The 27941-nt window shown below is 44.4% G+C and overlaps 1 protein-coding gene across 3 annotated transcripts in view; it reads right to left on the bottom strand.

Moving 5' to 3' along the window:
• MFSD6 (major facilitator superfamily domain containing 6) overlaps positions 1-26871 on the bottom strand; it is a 30538-nt gene extending 3667 nt beyond the window's left edge. The window contains exons 1-6 of one of the 3 annotated variants that reach the window (XM_066189574.1): positions 26735-26871; positions 17083-18673; positions 12013-12110; positions 3687-3848; positions 3023-3121; positions 952-1232 (exon numbers count right to left, since the gene is read on the bottom strand). In XM_066189574.1, the coding sequence (XP_066045671.1) occupies positions 952-1232; positions 3023-3121; positions 3687-3848; positions 12013-12110; positions 17083-18626 (2184 nt within the window). In that variant the 5' untranslated portion in view covers positions 18627-18673; positions 26735-26871. Of the gene's footprint in view, positions 1-951; positions 1233-3022; positions 3122-3686; positions 3849-12012; positions 12111-17082; positions 18674-24318; positions 24427-26734 lie in introns of those variants that run through there. The other 2 variants (XM_066189572.1, XM_066189573.1) reach the window with 2 other exon arrangements.
• Between the last annotated feature and the right edge of the window lie 1070 nt (positions 26872-27941).

Here is a 27941-nt window from a genome sequence, read left to right as displayed (position 1 = left end):
AGTCAAGTAAGAAAGGCAGGAGGTCACTGACCAGGTGAAATTCCTACACACTGGTCTGCTGATTCACACTCACATCCCAAATTACCCATTTCTAAAGACAGCACTTGTGGAAAAAGCATTTCTGTGTTTACGCCTACTGGGTGCAAGAAGGAACCTCGCCCACCCCTTCAGACAGGTAAACACAGCGGCTGAGACTGACCATGCTGTTCTAAACCCTGACTGACAGCACTTCCCTACTTGGCTGAGCAGTGTGCTCCAGCTCCAGTCAGAAAGGCATGGCCAGAGCATTAGAAGTTCAAGATCCAAGCCCATCCAACCACTGAGGCAGCTATTACAAGCTGTTCTGTGAGGAGACTGAACAGAAGGGTAATGGTGCACAGTAAGCACCAGCCGCCAGATATTTGAAGTCCCAGGATGGCTCTTATCTGGTGTAATTCTAGGTAAAAAAGAGATGAACTTCATTTGAAAAGAAGGTTCTGTATCAAAGCAGTAGCTGTCTGGCACATAGCAGCCATGTAAATGTCTGACAGCATCATCTAAGGAAGAAAAACTAAATAAAATTAACTTTACAGTCTGTTAAGCAGCTGTGCACCTTCCTGTTCAATTATCACCTTGTAAATTTATAGATTTATAAAATGCATAACCTGTACATTCCAATTAATATGGAAAGAAATGTAAACTTAAAGGGAATCCAAATATATCCAAGTCTGTAAAATAGAGTCCTTTTCTATGTCTCTTCTCCTCCAGGAAGATACTACTTGCGAAGTTATTCCTGCTACCCTATACACAGGAAACAACTATTTCGTGCAGTATTTCAACTACTGTGTCACAAGTCCAGCTTTATTACAAGCTGACAGAAAATACCTGCCAGGTACTAACAGATTTTCAGAGCTATAAAGGTTTGAAAGCAGCTAAAATTACATAGGAACTTCCTGAACATTAGAAGATTACCTGTAAAGGCTGATTCTCAGGAGCTGGATTGGTTTTGGATAGTTTCACCATCTCTTTTATCTGGTAGACAGCATAAGCTAAGGTGACCCATGGAGAAGAACTGATGCCCCAGGCAGGCTTGTTCACATCCTCTTGCTCTTCTTGGTGTTTAGTTTTCTTTGGAGGGAGTCTGGGCTCAGTCCGAGGCATGATATCTTCCGACTGCTGTTGTACAAGGTCAATAGTTGCTATGGGAACAGGACTGGAAGGCACTGGAATCCTTTCCGCCAGCATTGTCTTTTCTGAAGTTTAAAACAAAATCGTCACTGGCAAAGCCAACAAGCTTCAAAAAAAACAACCCCTGGAGCAGACAATGAGCATGAAGTGTTTCTTGCTTTCACACTGTGGTTATCACTGCCCTGAAAGCAGAACACTGGCACGGACTGCCAGGAGCCAGACACAGCACAGTCTGGTTAGGCAAACGTGGCTGGTGCCTGACAAGCACGGCTGCTGTGCCACTGCACGGGGGCTGAGGAGGATGAAAAACTCCAGTTGTTCCCAGCAAATAGATACTGTGCAGTTATGCAGTCAGTGAGACAAGAATCAAGCATAGTGACACACTGGAAGACACAAAGTATCTGTCAAAGAGCTCGAGGTAAAGGAAGAAATGCTCCCAAAAGACCATTACGTCTAAGGTCTTCCAATGAACTACCACAGTTTGCATAGCTATCTTGAAATGTCATCCATAAAATGACTGCACGACCCAACCCAATGTGCCTTACAATCTTGATGAGCCAGAGAGTATTCATACAAAAAATAATTAAACAGATTTTTAGTAACTGTGGGATATTTTCAGTAAGAGCTATGTGCACTCTCTATAAAAAACACATTTCATAAACTTTGACAAAAATATTTTTTTCCAAAGAAAATACTTTACAGATTAAAAATATCTTTTTTTTCAAAATTATAAAATTACATTTGGTTTACAAACTCCTCGATAGTACTGGATATTTTAAGCAAGGGCTGGATGTTCTCAAGGAGTAAAGAAATGAAGAGACTAATCCTGCACACACTTGACCACATGCTTCATTTTACTCATCCAACTGGTCTGCTTGAAAGCAGCCTAATTACTGTCATGCTTTAAATTAACATACACACTGTTAAAATGGGTAGTGTGTATTAAATGAAAACCAAAGACAGAAACAAAGAGAATAAGGCCACAGGGAACAAACTGGCCTTTTGTAGATTCATGTGTCATTAACTGAATGCCAAAGGGAAACTGAAGCAGCAAATAGCCTTTTCACCTTTCCATTTTTTGCCATTATCATTTGAACACAGGTGAAGAAAATACTAGCAAAATACTTATTTGAACACTTCAGTACAGGCAGCTTGATAACTAGGTAATTTAATATTCCAGCTAAAGAAAACTAACCTTCATTTCATATTCAAAGCTCATACTGGAAAGTATTTGGGTAAAAAGCAGCTCAAAAATTCATGACTTTTCACAGTTAGCCAGAGTTTTACTGTCTTTGTAAAAATTAGATTTATGGTAAACCCCTAACTTTGCTCCAAGTATTTAGTTTCTGGTTAGCCTTTATACTGATAAAGGTAGAGATTAAAAAGTTCAAGTTCCACCAGAGGGGAGTTATCTCTGGTTTAAAAAAAAAAAAATCTATAAAATTTTGTGTTCTCTGAAGCCACCTTTACAATTTCTAGCAGGTGGCTTCGACTGGCAGAACGTGAGAGCACAAAGTGGGATCGAGGTGACCTTAGAGAATTGATGCAAGTGAAATGACTCACTACAGCTCTGAAGACTAACCAAAGGGATTCTCAGAACTGAGAGGACATACAGACAGCAGAATGTATCATGCTTTCCTTCTATGGACATTCAAGAACTCAATGCTGCCCTTCTTACAGCAGCAGCATGCCACTTCAATTTCTTTATTGCTCAGGACAAAAACTTTCCACTTGAACTGTTTTGTCAAAATCCAAGTTAAGACACCAAACATACAAAAGTAAAGCTGCAGGAGCAGATACAGAGAGATCTTTTTTTCATGACATCTAATTCTATCTCTGTGGCATGAACATTTACCTTCTTCTTCATCAGGAACCAACATCCACTGGATCAGTGCAAACAGAAGAAGAATCACTAAACAAGCCATCCCTATTCCTCTGAATGTGGCAGCAGGACCTGTAATGAGATTTTTTTTTATCCTAAATTGAGAACCTACTTACTTAAAATGAGTCAGCATTATGTGCTTCTTAGCTATATATTGCCCATGTAGACTTTTACTAGCTTGTTTCATTACATTTTCCTCCCCCATCACTTCTTCAACAGGCTTTGCAAAGGATTTTTAAGCAAGTAATTGGATTCTCATTTGTTCATTGAGAGGCTTTATAGTATCAGCCTATTCTCTCACAATGGATTCATTCATCTTACTTACAGATCAGGTGGGGTATTCGACACAATAATGAAAATACCTGGGCATAACATATTGAATCAATCTGGAACACTGACAGAACAAAGCCATGAGCAATTTGGTCTGAATGCAGTGCTGACCTTGCTTTGATCAGAGGCCTGGACTGGAGATCTCAGGGCGCTCCCCAGCCTGAGCAGTTCTCTGATCATATGACCCATACAAAGCGTGTAACTCTTGAAGGTATAACAATACCTACAGCATAAATAAGTTTAAAGCTGACAGTTTGGTAAAACTGGAATAAATAAAATTAAAATTTTCAATATTACTTCTCCTTACCGAAGTAATTGACCAGAACCCCTCCAACCATGGCTCCACATCCCCTGCCCAGTCCCAGGTGGAGCCCCTGCAGTATTCCCTGTGCCGACGTTCTCAGCTCCGGAGGCACGGCGGCGCTCAGGTACGAGATGCAGGCTGCCCAGATAGCGGCGTGTGTGACACCTGGGGAAACGAGACAAGGTCAGGAGCACCAGGGCCACAGGGTGCCGACACAACATCTCAGCAATTGCACTCAGCAGCTGGAGCACATGGGGAAAAAAGCAACAAAAACCCTCCAGTAACAAATTGAAGTACAAATCAGCTTTTGGTAATGTGATACTGGCAACCAAGCCACAGAGAGACAGGACAACTCCTTCTGCAGAGCCTGTGAAAAGCTCTTTCACCCTCCAAGACGACCTCACTTCTCTTCTGCAGAGACAGTCCCTAGGGAGACAAGTCTCTCTGCCAGATTCCTTGTGCCTTCATAGTGACCCAGGGCCTTTGGAATACAGTCCCAATTTCACAAGCTGCAGGCAATTAAAGCATTGATGCCTCTCAGCAGTCTCCTTACTGCCACAGTGAAGGCACAGCACAAAGGTCAGAAAATCCAAACAGCATCAAAGGCAAGAATTAATCCCCTCCTGCCCTTCTCATTCCCTGCACAAACCCAGCACACCCTCTCTGAACTCAACACCAACACACTCTGCATTTAGCACAGAATGGTCCAGATGAGAACAGCACACAAGCTGGAGGCCAAAGATGTCGCTTTCCATGGCTGCTGTTGAGAGGAAGAGTCAGTGTGCCTCCCTCCTGCTGTGGCTGCATCCTGCCCTGTGCCTGCCGTGCCTGTGCCCTGCATGGGTGCTGCCGCCGCTTCACCCACTCCTGCAGCAGCCCCAGTCCTCACTGCCACCAACCACAGCCCCATGACAGCCCCAGTCCTCACTGCCACCAACCACGGCCCCATGACAGCCCCAGTCCTCACTGCCACCAACCACGGCCCCATGACAGCCCCAGTCCTCACTGCCACCAACCACGGCCCCATGACAGCCCCAGTCCTCACTGCCACCAACCACAGCCCCATGACAGCCCCAGTCCTCACTGCCACCAACCACAGCCCCACAGCAGCCCCAGTCCTCACTGCCACCAACCATGGCCCCATGACAGCCCCAGTCCTCACTGCCACCAACCACGGCCCCATGACAGCCCCAGTCCTCACTGCCACCAACCACAGCCCCACAGCAGCCCCAGTCCTCACTGCCACCAACCACGGCCCCATGACAGCCCCAGTCCTCACTGCCACCAACCACGGCCCCATGACAGCCCCAGTCCTCACTGCCACCAACCACAGCCCCATGACAGCCCCAGTCCTCACTGCCACCAACCACAGCCCCATGACAGCCCCAGTCCTCACTGCCACCAACCATGGCCCCACAGCAGCCCCAGTCCTCACTGCCACCAACCACAGCCCCATGACAGCCCCAGTCCTCAGTGCCACCAACCACAGCCCCATGACAGCCCCAGTCCTCACTGCCACCAACCACAGCCCCATGACAGCCCCAGTCCTCACTGCCACCAACCACAGCCCCATGACAGCCCCAGTCCTCACTGCCACCAACCATGGCCCCATGACAGCCCCAGTCCTCACTGCCACCAACCATGGCCCCACAGCAGCCCCAGTCCTCACTGCCACCAACCACGGCCCCACAGCAGCCCCAGTCCTCACTGCCACCAACCACAGCCCCATGACAGCCCCAGTCCTCACTGCCACCAACCACGGCCCCATGACAGCCCCAGTCCTCAGTGCCACCAACCACGGCCCCATGACAGCCCCAGTCCTCACTGCCACCAACCATGGCCCCACAGCAGCCCCAGTCCTCAGTGCCACCAACCACGGCCCCACAGCAGCCCCAGTCCTCACTGCCACCAACCACGGCCCCATGACAGCCCCAGTCCTCACTGCCACCAACCACGGCCCCATGACAGCCCCAGTCCTCACTGCCACCAACCATGGCCCCATGACAGCCCCAGTCCTCACTGCCACCAACCATGGCCCCACAGCAGCCCCAGTCCTCACTGCCACCAACCACAGCCCCATGACAGCCCCAGTCCTCACTGCCACCAACCACGGCCCCACAGCAGCCCCAGTCCTCACTGCCACCAACCACAGCCCCATGACAGCCCCAGTCCTCAGTGCCACCAACCACAGCCCCATGACAGCCCCAGTCCTCACTGCCACCAACCACAGCCCCATGACAGCCCCAGTCCTCAGTGCCACCAACCACAGCCCCATGACAGCCCCAGTCCGCACTGCCACCAACCATGGCCCCATGACAGCCCCAGTCCTCACTGCCACCAACCATGGCCCCACAGCAGCCCCAGTCCTCACTGCCACCAACCACAGCCCCATGACAGCCCCAGTCCTCACTGCCACCAACCACGGCCCCATGACAGCCCCAGTCCTCACTGCCACCAACCACGGCCCCACAGCAGCCCCAGTCCTCACTGCCACCAACCACGGCCCCACAGCAGCCCCAGTCCTCAGTGCCACCAACCACGGCCCCATGACAGCCCCAGTCCTCACTGCCACCAACCACGGCCCCATGACAGCCCCAGTCCTCACTGCCACCAACCACAGCCCCATGACAGCCCCAGTCCTCACTGCCACCAACCATGGCCCCACAGCCGCCCCAGTCCTCACTGCCACCAACCACAGCCCCACAGCAGCCCCAGTCCTCACTGCCACCAACCACAGCCCCATGACAGCCCCAGTCCTCACTGCCACCAACCACAGCCCCATGACAGCCCCAGTCCTCACTGCCACCAACCACAGCCCCATGACAGCCCCAGTCCTCACTGCCACCAACCACGGCCCCATGACAGCCCCAGTCCTCACTGCCACCAACCACGGCCCCATGACAGCCCCAGTCCTCACTGCCACCAACCACGGCCCCATGACAGCCCCAGTCCTCAGTGCCACCAACCACAGCCCCATGACAGCCCCAGTCCTCACTGCCACCAACCACGGCCCCATGACAGCCCCAGTCCTCACTGCCACCAACCACGGCCCCATGACAGCCCCAGTCCTCACTGCCACCAACCACGGCCCCATGACAGCCCCAGTCCTCACTGCCACCAACCATGGCCCCATGACAGCCCCAGTCCTCACTGCCACCAACCACGGCCCCATGACAGCCCCAGTCCTCACTGCCACCAACCACAGCCCCATGACAGCCCCAGTCCTCACTGCCACCAACCACGGCCCCATGACAGCCCCAGTCCTCACTGCCACCAACCACGGCCCCATGACAGCCCCAGTCCTCACTGCCACCAACCACGGCCCCATGACAGCCCCAGTCCTCACTGCCACCAACCATGGCCCCACAGCAGCCCCAGTCCTCACTGCCACCAACCACAGCCCCATGACAGCCCCAGTCCTCAGTGCCACCAACCACAGCCCCATGACATCCCCAGTCCTCAGTGCCACCAACCACGGCCCCACAGCAGCCCCAGTCCTCACTGCCACCAACCACAGCCCCATGACAGCCCCAGTCCTCACTGCCACCAACCACAGCCCCATGACAGCCCCAGTCCTCACTGCCACCAACCACAGCCCCATGACAGCCCCAGTCCTCACTGCCACCAACCACAGCCCCATGACAGCCCCAGTCCTCACTGCCACCAACCACAGCCCCATGACAGCCCCAGTCCTCAGTGCCACCAACCACGGCCCCACAGCAGCCCCAGCCCCCAGCAGAGACCATGCAAGTGTCTCTGTGGCAGGTGCCCGGCAGATGTGGGCTTGGGAACCCCTTTTCCTCCTGCAGGAGAGCTAAGGGAAGGCCAGCACACGACCGTCAGCGTGGGAGACTGGCTGCAGGTGGAGCCCTTGCCTTGGGGCCTGCCTGGAGTGGGGAAAACCAGGACAGGAAAAGGCAGGGTTGTGGAGAAGTTAGCAAAACAAAACAGTTTTGTAGTTCATCACACATTAAATAAGCCTGAATTATTCTGCCACCCTCAGATTGAGTGGGAATATTTTTTCCTTATTTCAGAGGTATTAAAAATAGTCATTGCAGTTTACCAATGCCTAGGCTCTACTGCCTCAGTTTTAAACAAATATTGGCACAACTGATGAATCAGTCAACATGTTTCTGTCCTCTACACTTGACTTAGTAATGAACAGTTGGACAATCAATAATTACTTAGGCATTTAGGCTGAAGACTCCTAAGAGCAAGAAAACACATTTTCATGACATAGGGAATAATGTGGATTTTACTTAGGTAAAATGAGAAATAGCACTACATGAAATTGATATAGCACAGGCATACACATGTTAGATGTCCACCAGGCTGTACAGGCCAAATTCACTCAGAATCAAACCCAAAATTCCTCAAGCTTAGGGTATTATACATATTTATGTATGTGTGTATATATCTCTCTCAAGGTTTTGGTATTACTACACTACTGTGTTGAAAAACAGAAAACTTACACTAAAGTGTGTCTCTATTACCATACCATTTATAGTTTAAGGCTTTAAAATTCACAGATTTTATACGCAAAAAGCTGAAGAATTTTAAAACTCACTGAGTTTTTACTTTCTTTAATGCAGATCCATGGACGCATTGCAAATAGCAACCAAGAGCTGTCCCAATAACAAAGCAGAGCTAACTTAAAATAGGTAGAGTGGTTTTGGTTTAGAAAGTACATCAATTAACACAAAATATGCAGTTTTATCAACTATTAGGAGCAAGTCAATTCTTAAAGCCAGGCAAATAAAAACACATCAGAAATTATTTGAACTGAGTTTGTTTGATCACAAAAGGCCATAACTTAACCAACAGGTTCTTGGATGCTTTCATCTTTAGCAGTGAAAGCCTCACGAGAACACAGTGTTCTCAGTTTCTCTCAAAACAAATCCATACCTTTAAATCAGCTCACTACACTTGCCTTTAAAAGCAAAGCCTTTTTATTTTAGTATGCGTACATTATTAATGTGATTTTATTATAATTATTTATACAACAGTGACTATTTGGAACAGTTTTTACCACAACTTACATAAGAAGTCTGGTCTGGATTACTGTTACTGCTAACCACAATTCTTTTTGAAAGGAGTTCCTCGCTATATATATTGTGACATTATTTGTTAAAACCACTAACCACCATTTCATCATCTGCACAAAGTTCCAACAAGTGCAGCAACCATAGAGTGATGCTTGTCATTTTAGTGAATTTAGGATAACTTATATGTAAGCCATGAGCTGAAGATTTGGGGACCCAAATTTATTTCAAGAGAGATATGTACAAATAACTATTGTCAGCCAAAGGCCAAAGTCTGCTCTCTAGACATAACTGTGTTTCTGGAATATCAGTAGGAATCACTTCTTAGAATAGTATTTGTTTTGGAGTTTGCTGAGTAACTGCCAGGTGAAAACAACTCATTTTCAGGTTAACAAGATAGTTTTGTGATTTAGAAAACATTCCTGCCATGCAAATTGGTGAGCTAGCATAGCTGTTATCAGAGAATCTGGACCACTGCCCTGGAACAATAAATTGCAGCTAACTAGAGTAGCAAAACTTCATCTGCTAAGTGCCAAATGAACAAGACTGCTTGTGTGCAATATATATAGATATATATGCTTTACAAGGATGTCTTGAAATCTTCAGTTATTACAGATTCAGCCTTAGCTCTTATTTACATACATTGCCTGTGCAAGTCAATACAGTATAGCGGCTGAAAACTTTAAATTGAGAAGTGAATTTAAATCTCCTCATTTACTCTTTTGAGAGTGCAATGCACTGAGAGCTGTCCTCACCCCAGCTACAAACAGCAGCTGGAACACAGCATGGTTCTTATTACAATCAATAGATGCAGCCTGCAGAGTCATCTCCCAGAAATGTCTCCATGCCCTTCAGCAATAGCACATGGGGATAATCCTGCTTGTATTGCAGAAACAAATTAAACAGAAAAACAGATTTGCTACAGAAGTCAACTAAAACTTTTGTTAGCCTTAAAACCCCTGGAGCTGATGGAACTGGAGTTTACACAGAATTTGACAGCTTCCTGGAAAAAAGTTCTGCACAATTAGAACAAGGACTTCACCAAGGGGTTTCAAAGACCCATCAACTTGATGGCCCACATGGTGCCCACGTGTTGTACACAATCTACTCTTTTTTTTGGTTTTCAATACTTCTAATCCTCACATGGAGAAAACAGCTACAACTCTTGCTTTCCTCTGTCAACAAGCTCACTTAAAATAAGAGCTTCCACCTCATCAAATTTCATTAAGGTGTCACTTCTTACTGTCACTGACAATACAGTGGTTATGTAGGAGGGAAAGCAGAGCCCAAAGAAACAGGACTTGGAACTGCTGCAGAATAAAATAACAACTCTAGAAAAGATGAAAACTGGTAAGAGCAGGAAGGGAATGAATAAAGGAGGGGGAGGAAATCAACAGTACTTCTAAAAAGATAACCTTGATGCCCAATTTGGCAACACTGAATGAGATGACTGGAATCCTACAAATGCAGTGGCAGAGGTTAGACACACACGGGGCACCCATGGACATGAGGGACCTACAAATGACGTCTGATGCTGGCTGAAAAGAGCACACAGAACACAGAGACCTGGGGGCTGGCTGGGGGCAGCTGTGCGTGGGTTTGGTTTGGGTTCAGCTCTCTCATTTGCTGACTATAAATAACTGCAAATAGCCAGATTAACCAAGGAGCCCATGATTCAGCAGTGGCTAAATAAGGTAACATCTGGCAAAAACATTTATGGCAAAGTATTATTTTGAAGGTCCTTAATTTTTTCTTCAAATTTCAGTTGCTCAGGATTGTGCCAAACAAAACCCCCCACCAAAACCACTCCCTCACAGCCTTGCTGTATTAAGACAAACCTACGTATTGCGCAATTCATATTGAAATTTCAGCAGAGTAAAAACCACATTCAAAGTAAAAGAAACTTCTTTTTTCAACCAAGGCTTATAGGATGCTTCCAGGCACAAACTTATGGCTGTACTGGTGAAATCACAAGGGTTTTTTCCTATATTTTGATATGGGATATCTTTAAAACAGGATTACCTAAAAGGCAACATCCAAAGCTTTGTATTCATCATTTGTTTTCTTTAGATGTTGGAGCAGGTGAGAGTATAATACATACTCATTCTTCAGGTTCTTTCTAACATGTTCCCATTTTAACACAACAAGTTCCTATTTTAACATTTGGTATCAACAATGAAGCATCAATTCAGTAGTTGTGGTTTGGGGGTTTAATAACAAAATTCAGAAGCTTACTGTTGTGGCAATTATAATATGATAAACTGGTTTTATTAGCTTGGAAGGTTAAGGAGCCAGGACACAAATGGATCTCTGTGTGTATATAGAGATCCACACAGTGCTCTTTAATGGCATTTTGTAACTCAAAGTCTAGCTTACAAAGATTTCTGTGAGTAGAAAAAGTTAATTTAAATTCAAGTTATGCTGCACATAGGAGAATAAAACTTCTAAGTATAATCTGTGGAAAAATTTCTAAATATTATTGTATAAAACCAAAATACTGGCTTTTAAAAGATGGTCAAAAATGGTATTCTTCAAATGTTGAAGAAACAAAGTAAAATAGTTCCACTTTTTCATGGTTTTGAGAAGTGGTACCCACCACAAAGACACAAAAGAAGTCATGAACACTAAGCAAGAACAATGTATTCTTTCACATTGCAATGAAGTCCTTAAAGACTTCTACAACAGGATCTGAAAACGGGACTCAAGTTACTTGTCAACAGACCACACCTCTGTCCTTGTAAATAAGTTTGTGAAAGGGCATGTCTCTTAAAGAAGTTCTCTTAGCATTGAGAAAGCTATTGAGATAACTTCTGCTCTAGCTATTAAAACAAAAATTTTATAAACTAAAAGTACTGATGGAACTGAAAAACTGAAATATTTTAACAGAGACAGAATGACCCAGACTATGTTTGGAGGTTTCTTGCGGCATCCTTTCAAGGACTGCAACCTCTGGCTTACTGAAGTTCACATTTATCACCAAACAGGATTTGAAGTAGGTGTGTAGCCAGCTCGTGCTTCTGTCTCTTTGTTTATTTAAAGGGTGTGTTGGTCTCACACAGTTCTGTTTGAATAAACAGAGAACTGTGCACAATCAAATGCACACCCACCCTTTTGACGTCAAATATTTCCCAGGATAAACAGTAATGGTTTATGTGTTTCATGAACCTGCATCTTCTGGGGTAATCTTGGTCAAAAAAAAAAGAGAAATACCAGATTTTTTACTTAGGCACAACTCACTTGAAAACAAGCTAAATGGCAGCACCTGATCTTGTGCTTGAAGGTCTTACCTTGAAGCACTTCCATCGGAAGAACAGTCCAGGCATTTTCCAGATACGAGATGTAGATGTATCGTGCTGTATTACAGGCAAGGCCAATATAAAGCACTCTAAAGGAAATAAAGGGAGGAGAAGTCAGGATAGTCTGCACTTTCCCTTTCTGTTATGATATAGCTTACTGATTTAGAAGTTATTTGCATGCATACGGCTTGCCAGTCTAAAGCATTTGCTCAACACAAAATATATCCTTTTAAATCCTACACCCAAACATAAACTCTCCCCTTGCCCATTCAACACATTCGAAATCCCCATAGAAAAAAAATAAATCAAAGAGACAGCAAACCCACTGAACTTTTAACTGAGCTCTGTAGCTCTATGCCACATTCTAAATGGGATTGTGTTTCAGAGAGAGAATTTCTGAGTGCATTCAATATCCTTTCCAAACAACCTTCTTTTCTAATCATCCAGAGATTCATTCTGCCATTTGAATGAAAGCCGGGAGCAGGTTTGTATTAAAGGAATTAATTTTAACCCAATTAATATAAGTTTATAGTTCCAGTATCTGCAAACTGCTCAGAACTACTCTAAAACACATCCCACAGAAGCAATATGGTTTGTAACAAGATGCCTCAGGATAAAACTTAGCCATCCTGTTGAAAAGCAGCAGATGCTGCATCTCAAAATTTTGAGAAAAAAAAAGCTCTCCTACAACAGCTTTTAAACAATGAAATACAAAGACTATTTGTGCATTTCCCATTGCACATTTAATCTGATGACTCTTCCCTTCCAGATTTTAGATTTAGCATAGCTTCCCTCTGGGGTGCCCATTCATCCAGCTATCTTCCTCTCATTTTGAGATAGATCTTGGGAAACAAAGACTTAATTGAAAACATGTTTACAGCTTGAGAAAGGGCACTATTGCAACCTTTAAAGATTTTTTTTCAGGACAAGGATAATTTATTGTCCAAATAGGGCTTGTTGTTCGAACCCTGGTTTGGCATAAGTGAAATAAATGGAATTGATAATTAAGGTGAAGCACTGACCCTGTGAAAGGGCTTGTTCTTCTTTGCGCTGCTTTTTCAGTTAAGTTTTTCTACAAATGCACACCAAGATTTAAATACAGAGCCACTGGAAAATCTAGAGTGAGATGCCATGACAAAAACACAGCATCTTGTCAACATTTGAGGTCTTCAAACACACATGCTGACAGTGAAAAATCCAGTACCATAGTTTTCATCATGTCACTGATATTTAAAAAGGCCTGTGCATTTTATAACAACTTGAATTTACTTTCAACAAGGAGGGCAAGCCAGCAGGAAGTGGTCCCCCTCAGTCACACACCAAACCAAGCTCTGTTGCTTCCAGATACATGTGAGGTCCATGAATAGCTGGCCTAAGCTGCCTTTAGGCAACACAAGTCCAAGCATTCAAGGAAGAAAACATGGGAAGCCATGAAAAAGTTCACTACTATACAATAATGAGAACAAACTTGTTCTATGTCCTGTGAATCATAAATTTCATCTCATCCTTTAATTAATGCCTTCTGCTCCAAAGAAATAACTTGGTTCCTTTTCATAGCCACAACTTAATGTAGTTCTTATGTACAACCGCATTTCTAAAACGTATTAGGACACACTGGCCTCAAAAGGTAACCAAACTCACAAGGTCTCCAGGCTCCTGTCTTCATACCCTTACTAGAAAGGCCCAGGGTGATGCATACTCTCAGCAATACAAAGGAATGGCCTCACCAGGTACATTTGCTCTTCCTCAGCAGCAGTACAGATGTCCCTCTCTGTTTAGGATGAGTTCTAGACAGCTTAATTTCAATTTTGTCTACCAAAAACTTCATCTGTTCACTAAGAACTGCCTTCCTATCTCAGCTGTTCCCTAGCACAGGCAGACCAGAGATGTGACCTCCTCCTGCTTCAGAGCTTTTCCATCATCACTAACCACTCACCTACTTGTGTTTTTCCAACGTGTCACATTTCCAGAAACATTTGGATTCAGAGTTTAAGAGCAGCAATTTAGTCAGATCCTACCTCTTAATTTGTTAGAATGTATGTGCAGAATTTTAGGCAAATTACAGTTTATGAAGATTTCTATAAATATGGTTTTGGAGGGGTACATCACACAAAAACTTTTTGTGTATTTACAGAGTCTTTTCAAAAATGCGTTTATAATAATCACTTTGGCACCTGATCAGACCTAAAGGGAAAATGTAACCAGATGTTCCTTATAAATCCTATATGCAGACACCATACTCAACTCACAGGTTAAACATTTAAAGCACCAAATCTGTATTTGTGTCAAGGAGTCTAAGCTGTTTACAGCCATGACTACAAGTCTCTGCTTCCCATAAAAAACACACATGCTGGGACTGTGGTCAGACAAACATATTCAAGCTTAACCTCAATTAGGAAGTTATTTTCAGAGCTTGACATCATCTTCTTAAGTCACTGGCAGTTTTGAGTGCTTCTACACCAGGTGGGGTCTACATATTTCATAACCAGTTTAGTATATTTTTTTTGTCACAGCATCATAGAATGGTTTGGGTTGGAAGGGACCTTAAAGATCATCTAGTTCCAACCCCTCTGCCTTAGGCAGGGACACTATTCATTAGACCAGGTTGCTAAAAGCTCCATCCAGCCTGGCCTTGAACACTTCCAGGGATGGGACAGCTGCAGCTTCTCTGGGCAGCCTGTGCCAGGGCCTCAGCACCCTCACAATAAAGAATTTCTTCGTAATATCCTCTCAAAGAAACACTAGAAGCACAAGTGTACAAATAGGAAGTCAGAAACTGGGCATTTAAATCAGCACATTATTTAATACGGTCACGTGTAAAATGCCTGGACAATAATTTGAGCATTAGTTTTAAAAAATTGGGAAAACATAAGAGGTTTCAAACTGCTGTGAGGGTTTTATATGCCACCACATACAATGGTAGAAACAGAAAGATTTATAAGACTTGAAAAGGGAAACTGAGCTTCTGTCTGATAAGGTGTAAAGCCTTTTTCTTGTAGCTCTACAAAGGACATTCAGTAGCATTTTTTCCTACTACTGTGACAATGCATACAATTCTGGTACTCATGCCTGTCTTCAAACACTCAGCACAGAAAAAAAATTGAATGATAAATATTCAAGTACTGCAGAAAGAATGTCTACATCTAGAAGTCCAACAACTCAGAAAAAAAGGAATTTTGAGCTATTAAAAAACAGATAAAATATCAATGCCAAATGCTTCTGGTTAAGGATATGGAGTTGGAGGCTACTGGCTCTTATTAACAGGAAAATAATTATCTGCACTAGGAGGCAGCAGACAACACATATACAGAACTGTCAAAGAAGATGAGCTATGAAGTCCTATCCATTTTTCTTTGGGGAAAAAAAAGAAAAAAGCTTGCCTCCTCTCAAACACACAAAGCTCAGAAAGTACAAGGTGGCAGGCAACCAGGAGGAGTCATCTCAAACTATGATGACTAAACACAAGCAAGCATTAGATAACACTAAAATATGACTAATGTGCATTTCCCAGGTGTAGGTATGTAAAATGGTGTTACATAGCAAATAGGGATTACTATTTAAACAATTTAATCTTGATCCAATCTTGGCTTCACAGGCTTAGCAGTCCCCCCCCCCCCCCAAAAAAAAGAGCTAATCCCATACATCATCCTTCTTTTCACTGGCCAATGCTCACATCCCTTTTATTTCATCTTATTCACAATCCTACCACTCTTTTGGTTTTTATTTTTTCTTCAGTTGAAGTCTAAGCCTGAATTGTATACTATAATATACACTGAAAAAGCATACCCAAGCTATCTTTAGCTATCAGGACTGTGATCTGTTCTCACCACTCCTCCATCATCATATCCTTCCTCCAGGCTTTGCATGCAAGGTGCCATTTTCTCTTACTAATTATTGTCAAATTCAGAGATTAAGACTGACTCTAAGTAAAGAGATCCTCCTCAGTTTAAAGTAAGAAAGAACTCCATCTTTTAAGTAATCTCAAATTAATTGTGCTAAGCATCTCAAACATTTTTAGTAGAGGTCAAATGAATAAAAATATTCATCCCAATAAAAGCAAAACAAAGAGCAAAACCTTAGAACAGCACACACAAAAAAAGCCCCAGTGCAAACAGCTTAAAAATACTTACATCTCAATGACTGCATGATTATCAACTGGGCATTTGGAAAGGATATGATGCTAACAACACACAGCTCTGTTCTTAGATGCACAGCATACCTGAGTAAACGCAAAAAAACCCACCTCTGCAGCTTCATTAACTCAGGTTTTCCCTGTCTTTCCTCCCCTGCCCTTTTTTTAAAGAGTAGCAGAGGGATTTAGAATATGTGGAAATTAAGTCAATTTACTGAATTTACTGGAAACCAATGCTCACTAATAGGCTGGAAGCAGTTACTTTCACTGACACAAGGCAAAAACAACAGGACAAGCCCTGCAGCCATCTCACTTCATAGCTGACACACACTGCTGCAACTAAAAGAGGAGAGCTAGCCCTGAACTGGTAAGTGACACTGTCAGGCTGCAACCTCATTCTGCCAACACCCAGAGTCTGATTACGAGGCCATGTACACAGGAGGTGCTCACCTCCTTTCCTCAGCTCAGCTTCTCCCCTCTCAGCCTGCAGCTGACACCTTTCCAGGCTACTGTGGGGGCAATGGACTGCCCTGCAAGGGAAACCAGGCTAAAGCAGGAAGTTTGCAGAATGCTGCTACTCACAGAAAAAAACCTGAAAAACTAATGGTATTTGTATGTCAAAACAGACAACCCTTGAGTGGGTGGCAATTTGTAAAGATCTCTAACAGAGCAATGCATCAGGGAACAAGGATATCTTCTGGAACCATCTGCAAAAGGTTATGATGCCAGGCATAAAGCACATACTAACATGCAACTCAAATGCAAAGCAAGCATTTCAGAGCATTTTCAACTCTTAAAATAACAAAAAAAAATCCATCATGTGAGCCACATAACTGAGCAGGACAAGCCTGAGTTTCACTTTGTAGCACAAAGGCTGAGACCGAGTCCCCATTTCTTGTACAGCTCTTTAATGATTGCTGCCATCTTACCTGATGTGACCAACCAATTCAATGAGTTTGTGGCTGAAGAAGTAGGCAGTCAGCTCAGACACATGACTGAGCACAGAACAAACTCCAAAGAGAGTGGTGGTGCCGTTCAGGTCTTCCAAGTGCCAGTATAGAAAGGTGAACACAAAGCCATACCCAAACCCCATGAACCAGGCCACAAAGAGCACGGAGCCATACTGGATACTGCACAGCAGTTTAATTAGGTCCCAAAAACTGAAAGACTGTGACTGGCTCATACTGGTAGGAGTGTTATCTGAAGATTCATTGGAGGCATTTCTGTCCACCTGTGAGATCTCTACCTCTTTTCTCTTATTTTCATCTTGCTTGAAGTGCGCGTAATGAAATCGAAACTGGGTGGCCACAATTAACGCCATTGTCATGAGGACACCAAAAACAATGAAAACGATCCTGTAGTTCTTGTACTCTGGAGCTTTACACCCTTGACCTTCAACAGTAACTTCTGTGTGAGTATAGTCAATGCCAATTCCCACGGAGAGCATGGCCAGCCCCCAGCCCAGAGACCCCCACATACGCTGCAATCCATACCGGTCCCTGTGTTTGCCGAGGTACTGCAGAGTTATGGTGTCCACAATGGTAACGGAGGAAGCACTGAAAAATTCTCCTATGATGACAACCAGCAGAATGAGTAGAAAGATGGCCTCTACTTCTTGCTGATCATAAACGAGCACAGCCTGGTCAGAAGGCATTGGCTTTGTGCTGATGGAAGCTGGGGTGGTGCTCGGCGTCGCGTTCCCTGGTGAGGCTGGGCTAGTGGTGGTGCTTGTCAAAATCAAATGGGTACTGTTTTCCAAGGTAAAATCCTCATCATTGCTCTGTGTAGATACCAGGAATGTTACTTCGGGATTAGGTGTCCCTGTTGTTTCCAAAGTGACTGGACTGGAAGAGACCAGGTCTCTCCTCAAACGAACTTTGGGGGATGCAGCACCCACTGTGGTTAGCGGAGAAGACATGGAGGCGTTTTGCGGAATTGTTGTTAAAAGGCTGCTTGCGTTGGTGGGATGTGCCGGGGGAAGGCCCTTTGGTACACATCTTAAGGTGGCTGGTCTCACAAATCCAATGCCCAGGTTAAACAAAACCCAGCATAAAAGCGAAAACAGGAGGACAATCTTGCCTTTCTTGAAGCGATCTGCCACCACTCCCCAGAAGGGAGCACTGCAAAACTCAATAAAGTACCTGATGCCCACCAGCAGTCCGCTCTGGCTGGGTGTCATACCCAGCTGCTTGTAGTACACGGGCAGCAAGGGGTACAGAGAGCCATATGCAGAATAGAAGAAAAAATAAAAGACCTTTGAGATCAGAAGATCGTTGTTTATCTTGACACAGTGCTTTTCTAACCAATCCAGCTCTTCATCTGGGACAGTGGTTGTCTCTGTCGAAGGGGACTCATTATTGGGTGGCAAGTCCTGATCCTTGGAAATGCCATTGAAAGGATCAGCAAGCACATACTTTCTCTTCTGCTCTTCTTCATCGTCAGTTAGAATGGCCACCTTATCATCAGCTGCCATGGTTTACCACAAGCATCCACTCTCTGGTGGACTCTCAAGGAACTACCCTGTGAACAAATAAAACACAAGGTGGTTAAGGCACCACAGGGGAGCAGACCTGCAATGCCAGCCATCAAGGACAAAGACAGCTTCTTTCTTGTAAGTAATATTCCCGAGCAGTAAATGCAGTACCCAGGGTGGGGAAGGCCATTTGTCTAGACCAGTGGTACACAGTAGCATCAATAAAATTCTGTTTTACAACTTATTCTGTGAAGTTCTCCCAACAGCAGCTTTTATATTGTGCAATAAAACATCATTCATTTTTAGGAGAAAGAATAACTTATATATTCAGAGTTACTGTGGCAATTAAGAGCTAGCATTTGCAAGTCTTCTCTTTCAAGTTGGCTTTTCTGCCCCAAGGCTAACTGCTTAATTTCCAGTATTCCTTCCAGTGCCAAAGGATAGTCATGATATCGTAATTAAGTAGCGCAGCCACATATATCCAGGTTATTTTGATCATCAAAACAAATTATTATCCAAAGCCTCATAATAGCCTTCAAAAGGTTCATCAGTCTCCTCTAGAAACACATTTTTCTAAGCACTCCACTACTACAACAGAAATTGATAGGAGGCTTGAGCTTCTAGGCTGAATGGGAAGAGAGGTGGAAATTAGGATGAGGCTTTAAGATCAAAACTACAATAACTATCTCAAAGACATCGAAGACCTGGGAGCAAAGAAATGGAGACAAATCCTATAAAGGTATCTTCAAGTCACATTCTGAAATTGAGAAAAGGTGGACTGGGAGGTAACAGCACTGCAGCTGCCTGCACTTATCTTCTGCAGAAGAACCTGCAAAACTGATAAGCAACACTAAAAAAATAAATACTCCTTAGACTTTGAGTGACCAACCAGCTTTCACATTTAAAAACAACCCATTCCAATAAACTAGCCTAGCAAAGAAAAGCTTCCTTTTCAAAGAATAAAAATCTGCTCTGCCAGCAGGTTATCAGCTCCAAACCATTATTAAAAAGCTATTTTTGCTCTATTGGTACCTTTTAATTTAACCTAGTATGATTAGCTTATGTTCATTGGGAGAAAGTTAAACACTTAATATATTTTGGTTTTGTTATCCCTTTGCTATTTGGGTTAGCATTACTACCACAGAGGAACTTTTTCAAGGACCAGTATTTGAGAGGAGAACCAGAAGAACACGAAATTTCTCGAAGAGCACTCAATTTACGAGCTCTAGGAATTTCAAGTTGGACAGGATGATCCTATTGAGTTCCTTCCAACTCAGAATATTATATCATATCATTCTATGATAAGGTGTTTTTTTTTTTTTTTTGCAGGTCTGCACTTTATTCCAAGTAGAAGAGGACAAGGAAGTAAGTCTTTTATTACTCATCTGAAAGCACAATACCATCCCTTTAAAATTAGTCATGCAACAATATATTCCGTGCCTTTAAATGAATTAATTATAATTCATCATTATTTAATACTGCCAATGGATTTGGAATCGGTTATTTAATACTGACAAAGGCTAATAAGAGAAAAGAGACTAACATTCACGAGTATGTTAAATTAATTGTTTCCTATTGATTCAACATATATGTAACAGCTGACAACAAGCCATGGATATTTCTAAAAACAGCAGTTCATGAAAATAATCTAAACCTTACACAGTTCAATGAAAGACATGTCTAAAAATACCATCATTTTTAAACTCCCAAACACTCATAAGGTTTGTGTATATTTTTCACTTTTAAATGCCATTTCGATGGGATACTACCTACAAGGATCTCTGGTTTCACTTAGGGAGAAAAGGCTACATACAAATCTCGGAACCTTAAATATTAATGTATTCAAGGTCAGAAGTAAATGAAAACCATGGCAGCACATACAAAGAGACTTAAGGTTTTTTTTCCTCCAGTTTCTTCAGAGACAATCAATTAAATTTAAAAAAAAGTATTTTGACTGTCAAAAGATTAGACAGTCCTAATTAAGTTGCTAGAACAGTCAAATGTGAAAGCACATTTTCTTGCTCTTACCTGTTACCATCAAAAGCCACATGAACCAAAACCCAGCAGCTGTCTACTGAGCTCCTGCAATTTTTGGTTCATCCAGCCACATCCACCTGACAGGTGGAAGAACTGTGGGGGTTTTGCTCATTCCTATATCCAAAAAACAAGCCCTTCTAATGAGTAAATTAGGTAAGTCATCATCTGTGCTCTTATTTCCTTTATGCCTTGCCTTTCTATGACAACAAAGACTCCAGATCTTGTGCAGGGCCCCACTTATGTCAAGGGGATGGAACTGAGCTTTCAGTATATGCTCATCTGTTTACAGCGACCTGCCTGCCTGCTGCATCAGAGCTTTACAGCACTTATTTTTGAACAATAGATTTCCTGTTCCTTAGACAAGACAAGATAAAACTCACATTTCAACCATGTGGATATCTTAGGACAACTTCTTTATAAGTACGGCTTGAAATCATCCTGATTTAAACAAGCTTATTTCTATATATGAGCTCTGAACCATCTGCTTTCATATAAATTATACTGAAGGCTTTTAGAGCACTTACTATTCCATCTTTTTTAATTTTGTTCCCCTCTTCTACTGAAGTGGAATTTCAGTTTCATATGTTGTATGTATAGTGATTACATAAGAAATTATGACACTGTTAATCTTTAAACACTTCAGTTGCTGCATATTCTTCCACCTCTCCATAATTTATATCAGCCTCAGAATCCATCTTCTAACACACTGCATTTGCTTAATCCAAAAGATCCACTCCTGCTATTCTGACTAGAACATCTTGGGTTAGAATGCTATGGAAAGTATATTCCATAATAATTTCAGTAAATATTTTCCCACACTAAGAGCCCCACTGAATGTTGTTAATAATACAGAATATACTCTTCAGAAATATAACAGCATCAAGAGTGGTAGGAGCCATATGGCATTCTTTATTGTTTTGATCACTAGTTTGTTTAGGAGTCAAGTTTTTGAAAGTCATATTAAGCAATGTTTTAAATTCTAAAAATAAATGACTGAAAACGAGAAAATGAACAAAGTAGTATTGTTACTGAAAAAAAATCTACAAAAACCCTGAACTCATGGGGCTTACCTTTTACCGACAAAACCCCCGTGCCAGTCAGGGATTGAATGTGCAGCAAACTAGACAGATGGAAAAACCAATATACTGCTCAGTGACAGACTAGTTATCTACTGGTTATTTTAACCATTGCCTTCAAATACTGTACCTTTACTGTGCAAAATTTTTTTTCTAATGCACAAGACAATAGGAGGACAGAAGACAAGCAAAACTGGCAAGTTTAAAATGATCAACAGAGAACAGGAGTAAGGAACAAAGGTTAAGAGTGTTAACAGATGGATTTCAGAGTGAATATAAATTTTAGCTCACTTTAAGCTGAAGAGAACACAACATTCTGGCAGAGGCCTGTTGAATGTAATCAGCTCAGCCAGGACAAATGAGATCAGAGCATTTGCAGAGTGGTACCATCACTAAAAACAGGAGTAACAGGTTGGAGCTATTTACCCCAAACTTAGGGTTCAGAAACACACAAGAAAGCCCTAGGATGGAAATTGGAAAGAACTTCTGCAAGAATCCGGAGAAAGCCCTGCAAATGGAAAGAGAAAAGGCACAGCAAGGGCACAGCACAGCAGCACGTGCGTCGTGAGAAAGCACTTTGGTCCTCCAGCCGACAAACGAGCTTTTATCTTGACAGAGGTTTACATTTCCAAACCACTACAGAACTGGGAACTAAGCCCTTCCTCACCATCCCATCACCCCTACAAGGCTACAACGGGAAAAAACCTCACTGAGACCTGAGGTGCCGATTTCCCCCAGCCCGTGATGTCACCGTGCCGGGCTGGGAGAGCACATCTCTCACTCACAGCTGCACGGACGCTCTCCTCAACTGGGGATCAGTCCGTGAGATCACACACACTCTGAACCTCTTTGTGCACAAGTGCATGTGCTCCTCCTCAGATATAAAGAATGTACTTGTTAACTACAAGGCTCTTCTCCCTTCATTATTTGCACAGATAGGGTTTGTTTTTTTTTTTAATGTAAGTAGAGGCTATTATTTTTTCTAAGTTTCCTGACACAGATTGACGTCACCTGCTTTAATATCTATTCCCCAATTAAGCCAAAATCCACTTTCAAGCCCTTACATCTAGAACATGTCTTTTATCCTGTCATCTCCTGCAAACAGATACAACTTCCCTGCAGACTTGCACCTTTGAGCAGCTGTCTTGAGAATGGAGGAATAACCACTTGTCCCAAGAAATTCAGTGATGACAGTGCAGTGGTCATTTTAATGACTGTAATGAGCCTCTTTGGCAGGTAGGTAGAAAGAAGGAATTCTACATTTAGTTAAGTATCTTCTTGGCTTTTATTTCTTAAATCGATCCTCATTTAGTCTGTCTCTCCTAATAATTAACTGGATTTCAAAATCAGAAAGGATAAAAAGCTAATCTAAAGACAACCTGACATTACAAGAATAAAACCAAAGAAAATAAAAGAAACAAACAAAAAAATAATATAGTATACTAAAAACTCAGCTCTCCCCTTGGAGTCACTTCTCCCAAAACTCTGGAGAAAAAAAACCCTGCTTTGCTTTGAACTGTATCTCAAATTCAAAAAGTCAATCAAGAGATCAGACTGGGGCAGCAAATCCCTAAACCTCCCAGGGAAAATATCATGGTACTTACAGACCCCAGGCATTGAAACTTCATTTGCAGACCAAGAGAAAGTTAGATTTGAGGTGAAAGTGTACTGTTGTTCTAAAATAAAGTTTAATTCAGCATAAATATTCCACTCACTAGACTTTGAGAATTAAAGTATAATTAAGACTTACAAAGCAGAGACTCAAAATCCAGGTTTGGATGTGTGTGAATGTTAAAAGACAAACCACCAAAAAACCCCGTGACAGCTCATGAGAAGACAGTGTGAACGATCAAGAGAGGCTTAACCCATTAAATACCTAACAAAATGACTCACTGGAGAAGATTTATATTTATACAGTCTCAGAAAACATACTCAGCACAGGAATGATCAATTAATCTCTCAAACAACATGCAGCTGTAGGAACAGAGCAGGCCAGCCGGCAGTTTGCATTGTGCAGATAAATCAAAACCAGCCAGGATGGCATTTTAGTTGACCCCTTCCAGCCTTTCACTGACTAGGAAACTTACTTTGTAGCAAATACATTGAAGTCCACATGAAGTTTTCATACAAACATTTTAAAATCCGTTAACAGAAAACAGGTTTCTTCCAAACACTTTTTTTTAAAGTCACTAAGTATTGTTTGATTGAGAACAGGTCTGCTAGAGAAGGAGACTTGAAAACTATGTGAAGGCTCACCTCGCTGATCCCCCAGCTGGTGAACTGCCATGGGTGGATCCATCACACGGCTCACGCACACTACCTCCTCCTTAGATTCCCCCCACAGTTGCATAAATCCAAGCTACAAAACTTTTGGGTCCAAAGACTTTCTGCTACAGTATCAGTGCAGTACCTCCAGAATGAGGCCCCGCATCCAGCAGGCCTACAAGGCACCGCTGCAATAACCATAAATAATAGACCACGTTTTCCATTTTCAAGCAAGTTTCACCCCTAAGGAGCAGCCTGGCGCTGTCACCCGCATCCATGCCAAAAAGGAGGAGAATGTTATACAAACAACTTACGTCATGACAGAGAAGTGCCTAGACTTCATTTGCTCTGGCATCATGCTCCCAAGCCTCTTCCAGATAAGCCAACCTCCAGGCGGAGCCCTTGGACGGGCTGTTCCCCGCCAAGCCATCCAGAACAACTCCCACAGGTTGGCCCACCTGCCCCACATCAGCCCCTACTCTCTAAAGGAAAGCAGTTCCTCCTGTGAGGCCCCAGCACGAACACCTGACTCTGAACTTATAAAAACAGAAGTCACATAGAGCGAATTAACTTGGTGCTGGGAAATGTACTTGTTTCAACTGTAAAGCAAGACACAAGTGTTGTAATATTAACTGGCATAATTAGGGTTTCCATGAAAGCGAAACCACCTTGTTCTACAGCACTTAACACTTAAAATGGCTTTACTTTGTGTAAGTCCTGATATGCACTTACTTAATGTATTAGGCTGTAGGTTTGGCTGCTTCTTCAATATGGATATAAAAACTCTACACACTGACACAATCAGTCAATTAGATTGGGAGATAACAATATGTCTGAAATATGTCAAGCTCAGGTTTATAATAGGTTTAATGCACTTAAGATAAGCCTGAAGTTGCTATAATAGTGCTAGTATTAATATTAAAGAATACTATGAATCCTCTTCTATTAAAGAAAAAACATCAAATTCACATCTTAGGACTTTCCAATCTTATTTTCCATTTCATATGTGCTCATTAAGAGATCCGAGTAGACTCTATTCGTTCAAGAGTTTGGTTTTAGTTGGTATCAGCCCCCAGTTTTTTTAACCAGTTTTCAATTTGTCAACTGCCTCCAAGGTTTACATTTGATTAATGATGGTAATTTCCAAGTGTGCTTTCAGCTACAAACCAGGCAAGTGCCCAGAGCACTCGAGGAGCACACTGCTGCCAACGCTGGGGAGGGACACAGGCACACAGCTGCCCCACCGAGCCTGGCAGAGACAGTCCCAGTCCGCTGCAAAACAGCAAGGCCTTCCTGGCCATTCCAGCCTCTGGGAACAACTGCCACATCTGCAGATGGATCATGTCCCCAGCTCACAATTTCCCACACCGATACATAAACTCAGGCCCATTGTACTGTAGCTGGAGATTAAGATGAATTTTAGGCTGCATTCAAGGTTTGTCCCAGTACCAGTATGTTAGTGATAAACCACAGCCTTCCTCCCATCAGCTCCTCATACCATCAGCTTCTACTCTCATATTTTCACCCCACCTGTTTTAATTTTTTTTTAAGTCTTCTTATGATTTTTACTGGATTTATGACTGCTACCACAAATATGACCCTTAAAGGGATGATTATTTTCCTTTCTCCTACTCCTTGATGGGTCTTCACAGAATACAAACAAAATACATGTCACCTTTGTCCACTATGTCTACCCAGTGATACAAAAAACACACACAAAAAATAACCGATCTAGAAAACTAGCATTTTGTAATCTCTTTCTTTAGACATTACTAACTGGTGGACAACAAGACGTAATATATCTTAGTAATGTAATAATGTTTGGAGCAAGTTTTTACTGAAATACTTCAGTGCTATGTTTATTCAGCTGTTCTCTTCTGCCCTAGTTTATCACTCCTCAACACTGCACTTTCCATTAACACAACCCTTAAAAAAGAGCCTGCCGTTAAAACTTTAAAGCTGCTGAACAGGATTTTAAACTCTATCTAACTTAGAACATCGCAGGCATCCGTAGCAGCTATGGCACCTTCACCACTGACTTCCTAAATAAGTATCTGTTCCTACGCTTGTTCCAATAAACAGACGAGCAACCGACAACTCGCTTACTAAACCCCATGGTATTTTAAGGATGTAAGGGCTCTGGATCCGAGTGACAGCCACGCGTAACGCCACGCCTGGATGCAGGCGGCGAGGAGAAGTGCGGGATGCCTGTGCCGGAGCTCCCGCGGGACACGGCCCGGCCAGCGGCCACCTCCGGGACTAGCACCCTGTCACCAGGGAGGGCAAGGGGGCATCACACGGCTCGGCCGCAGCACGCTTCCACCAAGACGCTGAGCTGCGGGAGAAGCGGGCCGGCACCCACCACAGCGGCCGTCAGGGCTGACACAACCGGCCGGCTCCGCGGAGGCGCAGCTGACCGGCGCCGGCGCGGCAGGATACGCCTCCGGGGAAAAGCTGCGGCGCGGCCCGCCGGCAGCATCCCGGGCGGCTGCGGGGACGAGGCCCGCCGCCCCGCTGGGAGGGCGCTGGAGCCGGTGCCGGGGCAGGCACCGGGGGAGAAGGGCCTCCCCAGCCCGGCGGCTCACAGCGGCTCGGCGCGCCGCAGCCGGCCCCGGCCGTCCCGCGGGGCCGGTCCCCGCGGAGCGCGGGCAGGGGAGGCGGCGGCGCCCCGCCGGGCGGCCCCGGCTGCCGGCCCGGCCCCCCGCGCACCGCGGGGCCGCGCTGACTCACCTCGCCCGGGGGCGGCTCCGGGGGGGCGCCGGGCCGGGAGCATCGCAGCCCCTTCCCTGCCGCCGCGGCTGCTGCGGGCGGCGGCTCCGCGCACCTCCCGCCCCCCCCGGCCGGGCCGCGCCGCCGCCGCCGCGCAGGGGCGCTGCGGGGAGGGACGGAGCCGCCCCCCGCCCCGCCGCGGGGGGGCCGCGCACCGCCCGGCAACGCCTCCGCGGGCCCCGAGCCCCGGCCCGGCCGCCCCGGCCCGGCACAGCGCGGCACAGCGCGGCACAGCGCGGCACAGCGCATCCACTCACGGGCTGCGTCCGCCGGCCGGCTCCGCGCCTCTGCTGGCATACGGGCAGGGCCTGGCGTTTAAAAACACTGCTTTTAAAGGGCAGCGTTCGTGGGCCCCAACAGCCGAATGACATTGATAGCGCTTCCTGCTCCTCGCAACTTCCAAACGCGTATTACAGCACAGAGAATTCATTACTGTAGTGCCTTTCACAGCCACTAGCATCACTTTTTCGGTAACACTGTTTCTAGACTTGCACACACAAATAAAATTACTTAAATGTTTAAAACAACAACAACATGAGCTTCCCCCCGCACTAATTACTGAGGCTGAAAAAAGGAAGGAGGGTAACTCCTGAGGAACAGCTGAGTCCTGCTGCAATATCAAAAGGTCAGTGGTATTAAAACCAAAGAAGGGGAATAGTCACGAAGTGAAAGGCCAGCCAGAGATCTGGGGAGTTTATCAGCACTGAACTGAACAGGAGGTCTTGAAGCTGTTTGAGGATTAAGCTTAAATGGTGGGGCTCTTTACACAAGAGTTCACACCGGGCCCTAGTCCAAGCAGGTCGGTAAAGTGAGCGAGCTCCACCGGCCATCTCTCCCAGTGGAAGAGCACGGCAGCTTCTGCCCAGGACCGTGACCTGACTGCAGACATCATGAACTGGGATACCACAGAACAAACACATTACTACTTGCGTCTTATTTTGCACCTCCCTTTTCTGAGGGAGGATCCCTCTTTTTTCAAAGAATAAACTATAATTTGCATGATTTTGCCCAAGGGAAGAAATTGAGAGAAAACTACAACTTTGCGTGATTGAGGTAGACGAACAGGAACAGAGAGGCACGACAGGCATTCCACGTATTTAATTGGACTTCTCACGGAAGTGAAAGGGACTCCAGCTGGCACGCCAGGCAATGCTCTCTCCAGGTCGTT

Source organism: Chamaea fasciata, unplaced genomic scaffold (assembly GCF_029207755.1).
Source record: "Chamaea fasciata isolate MVZ Bird 193981 ecotype frontalis unplaced genomic scaffold, bChaFas1.0.hap1 SCAF_8, whole genome shotgun sequence".
Lineage (NCBI taxonomy): Eukaryota > Metazoa > Chordata > Aves > Passeriformes > Sylviidae > Chamaea > Chamaea fasciata.
The sequence above is the reverse complement of the archived record's forward strand: the minus strand, read 5'-3'. Positions and strand labels throughout refer to the sequence as shown.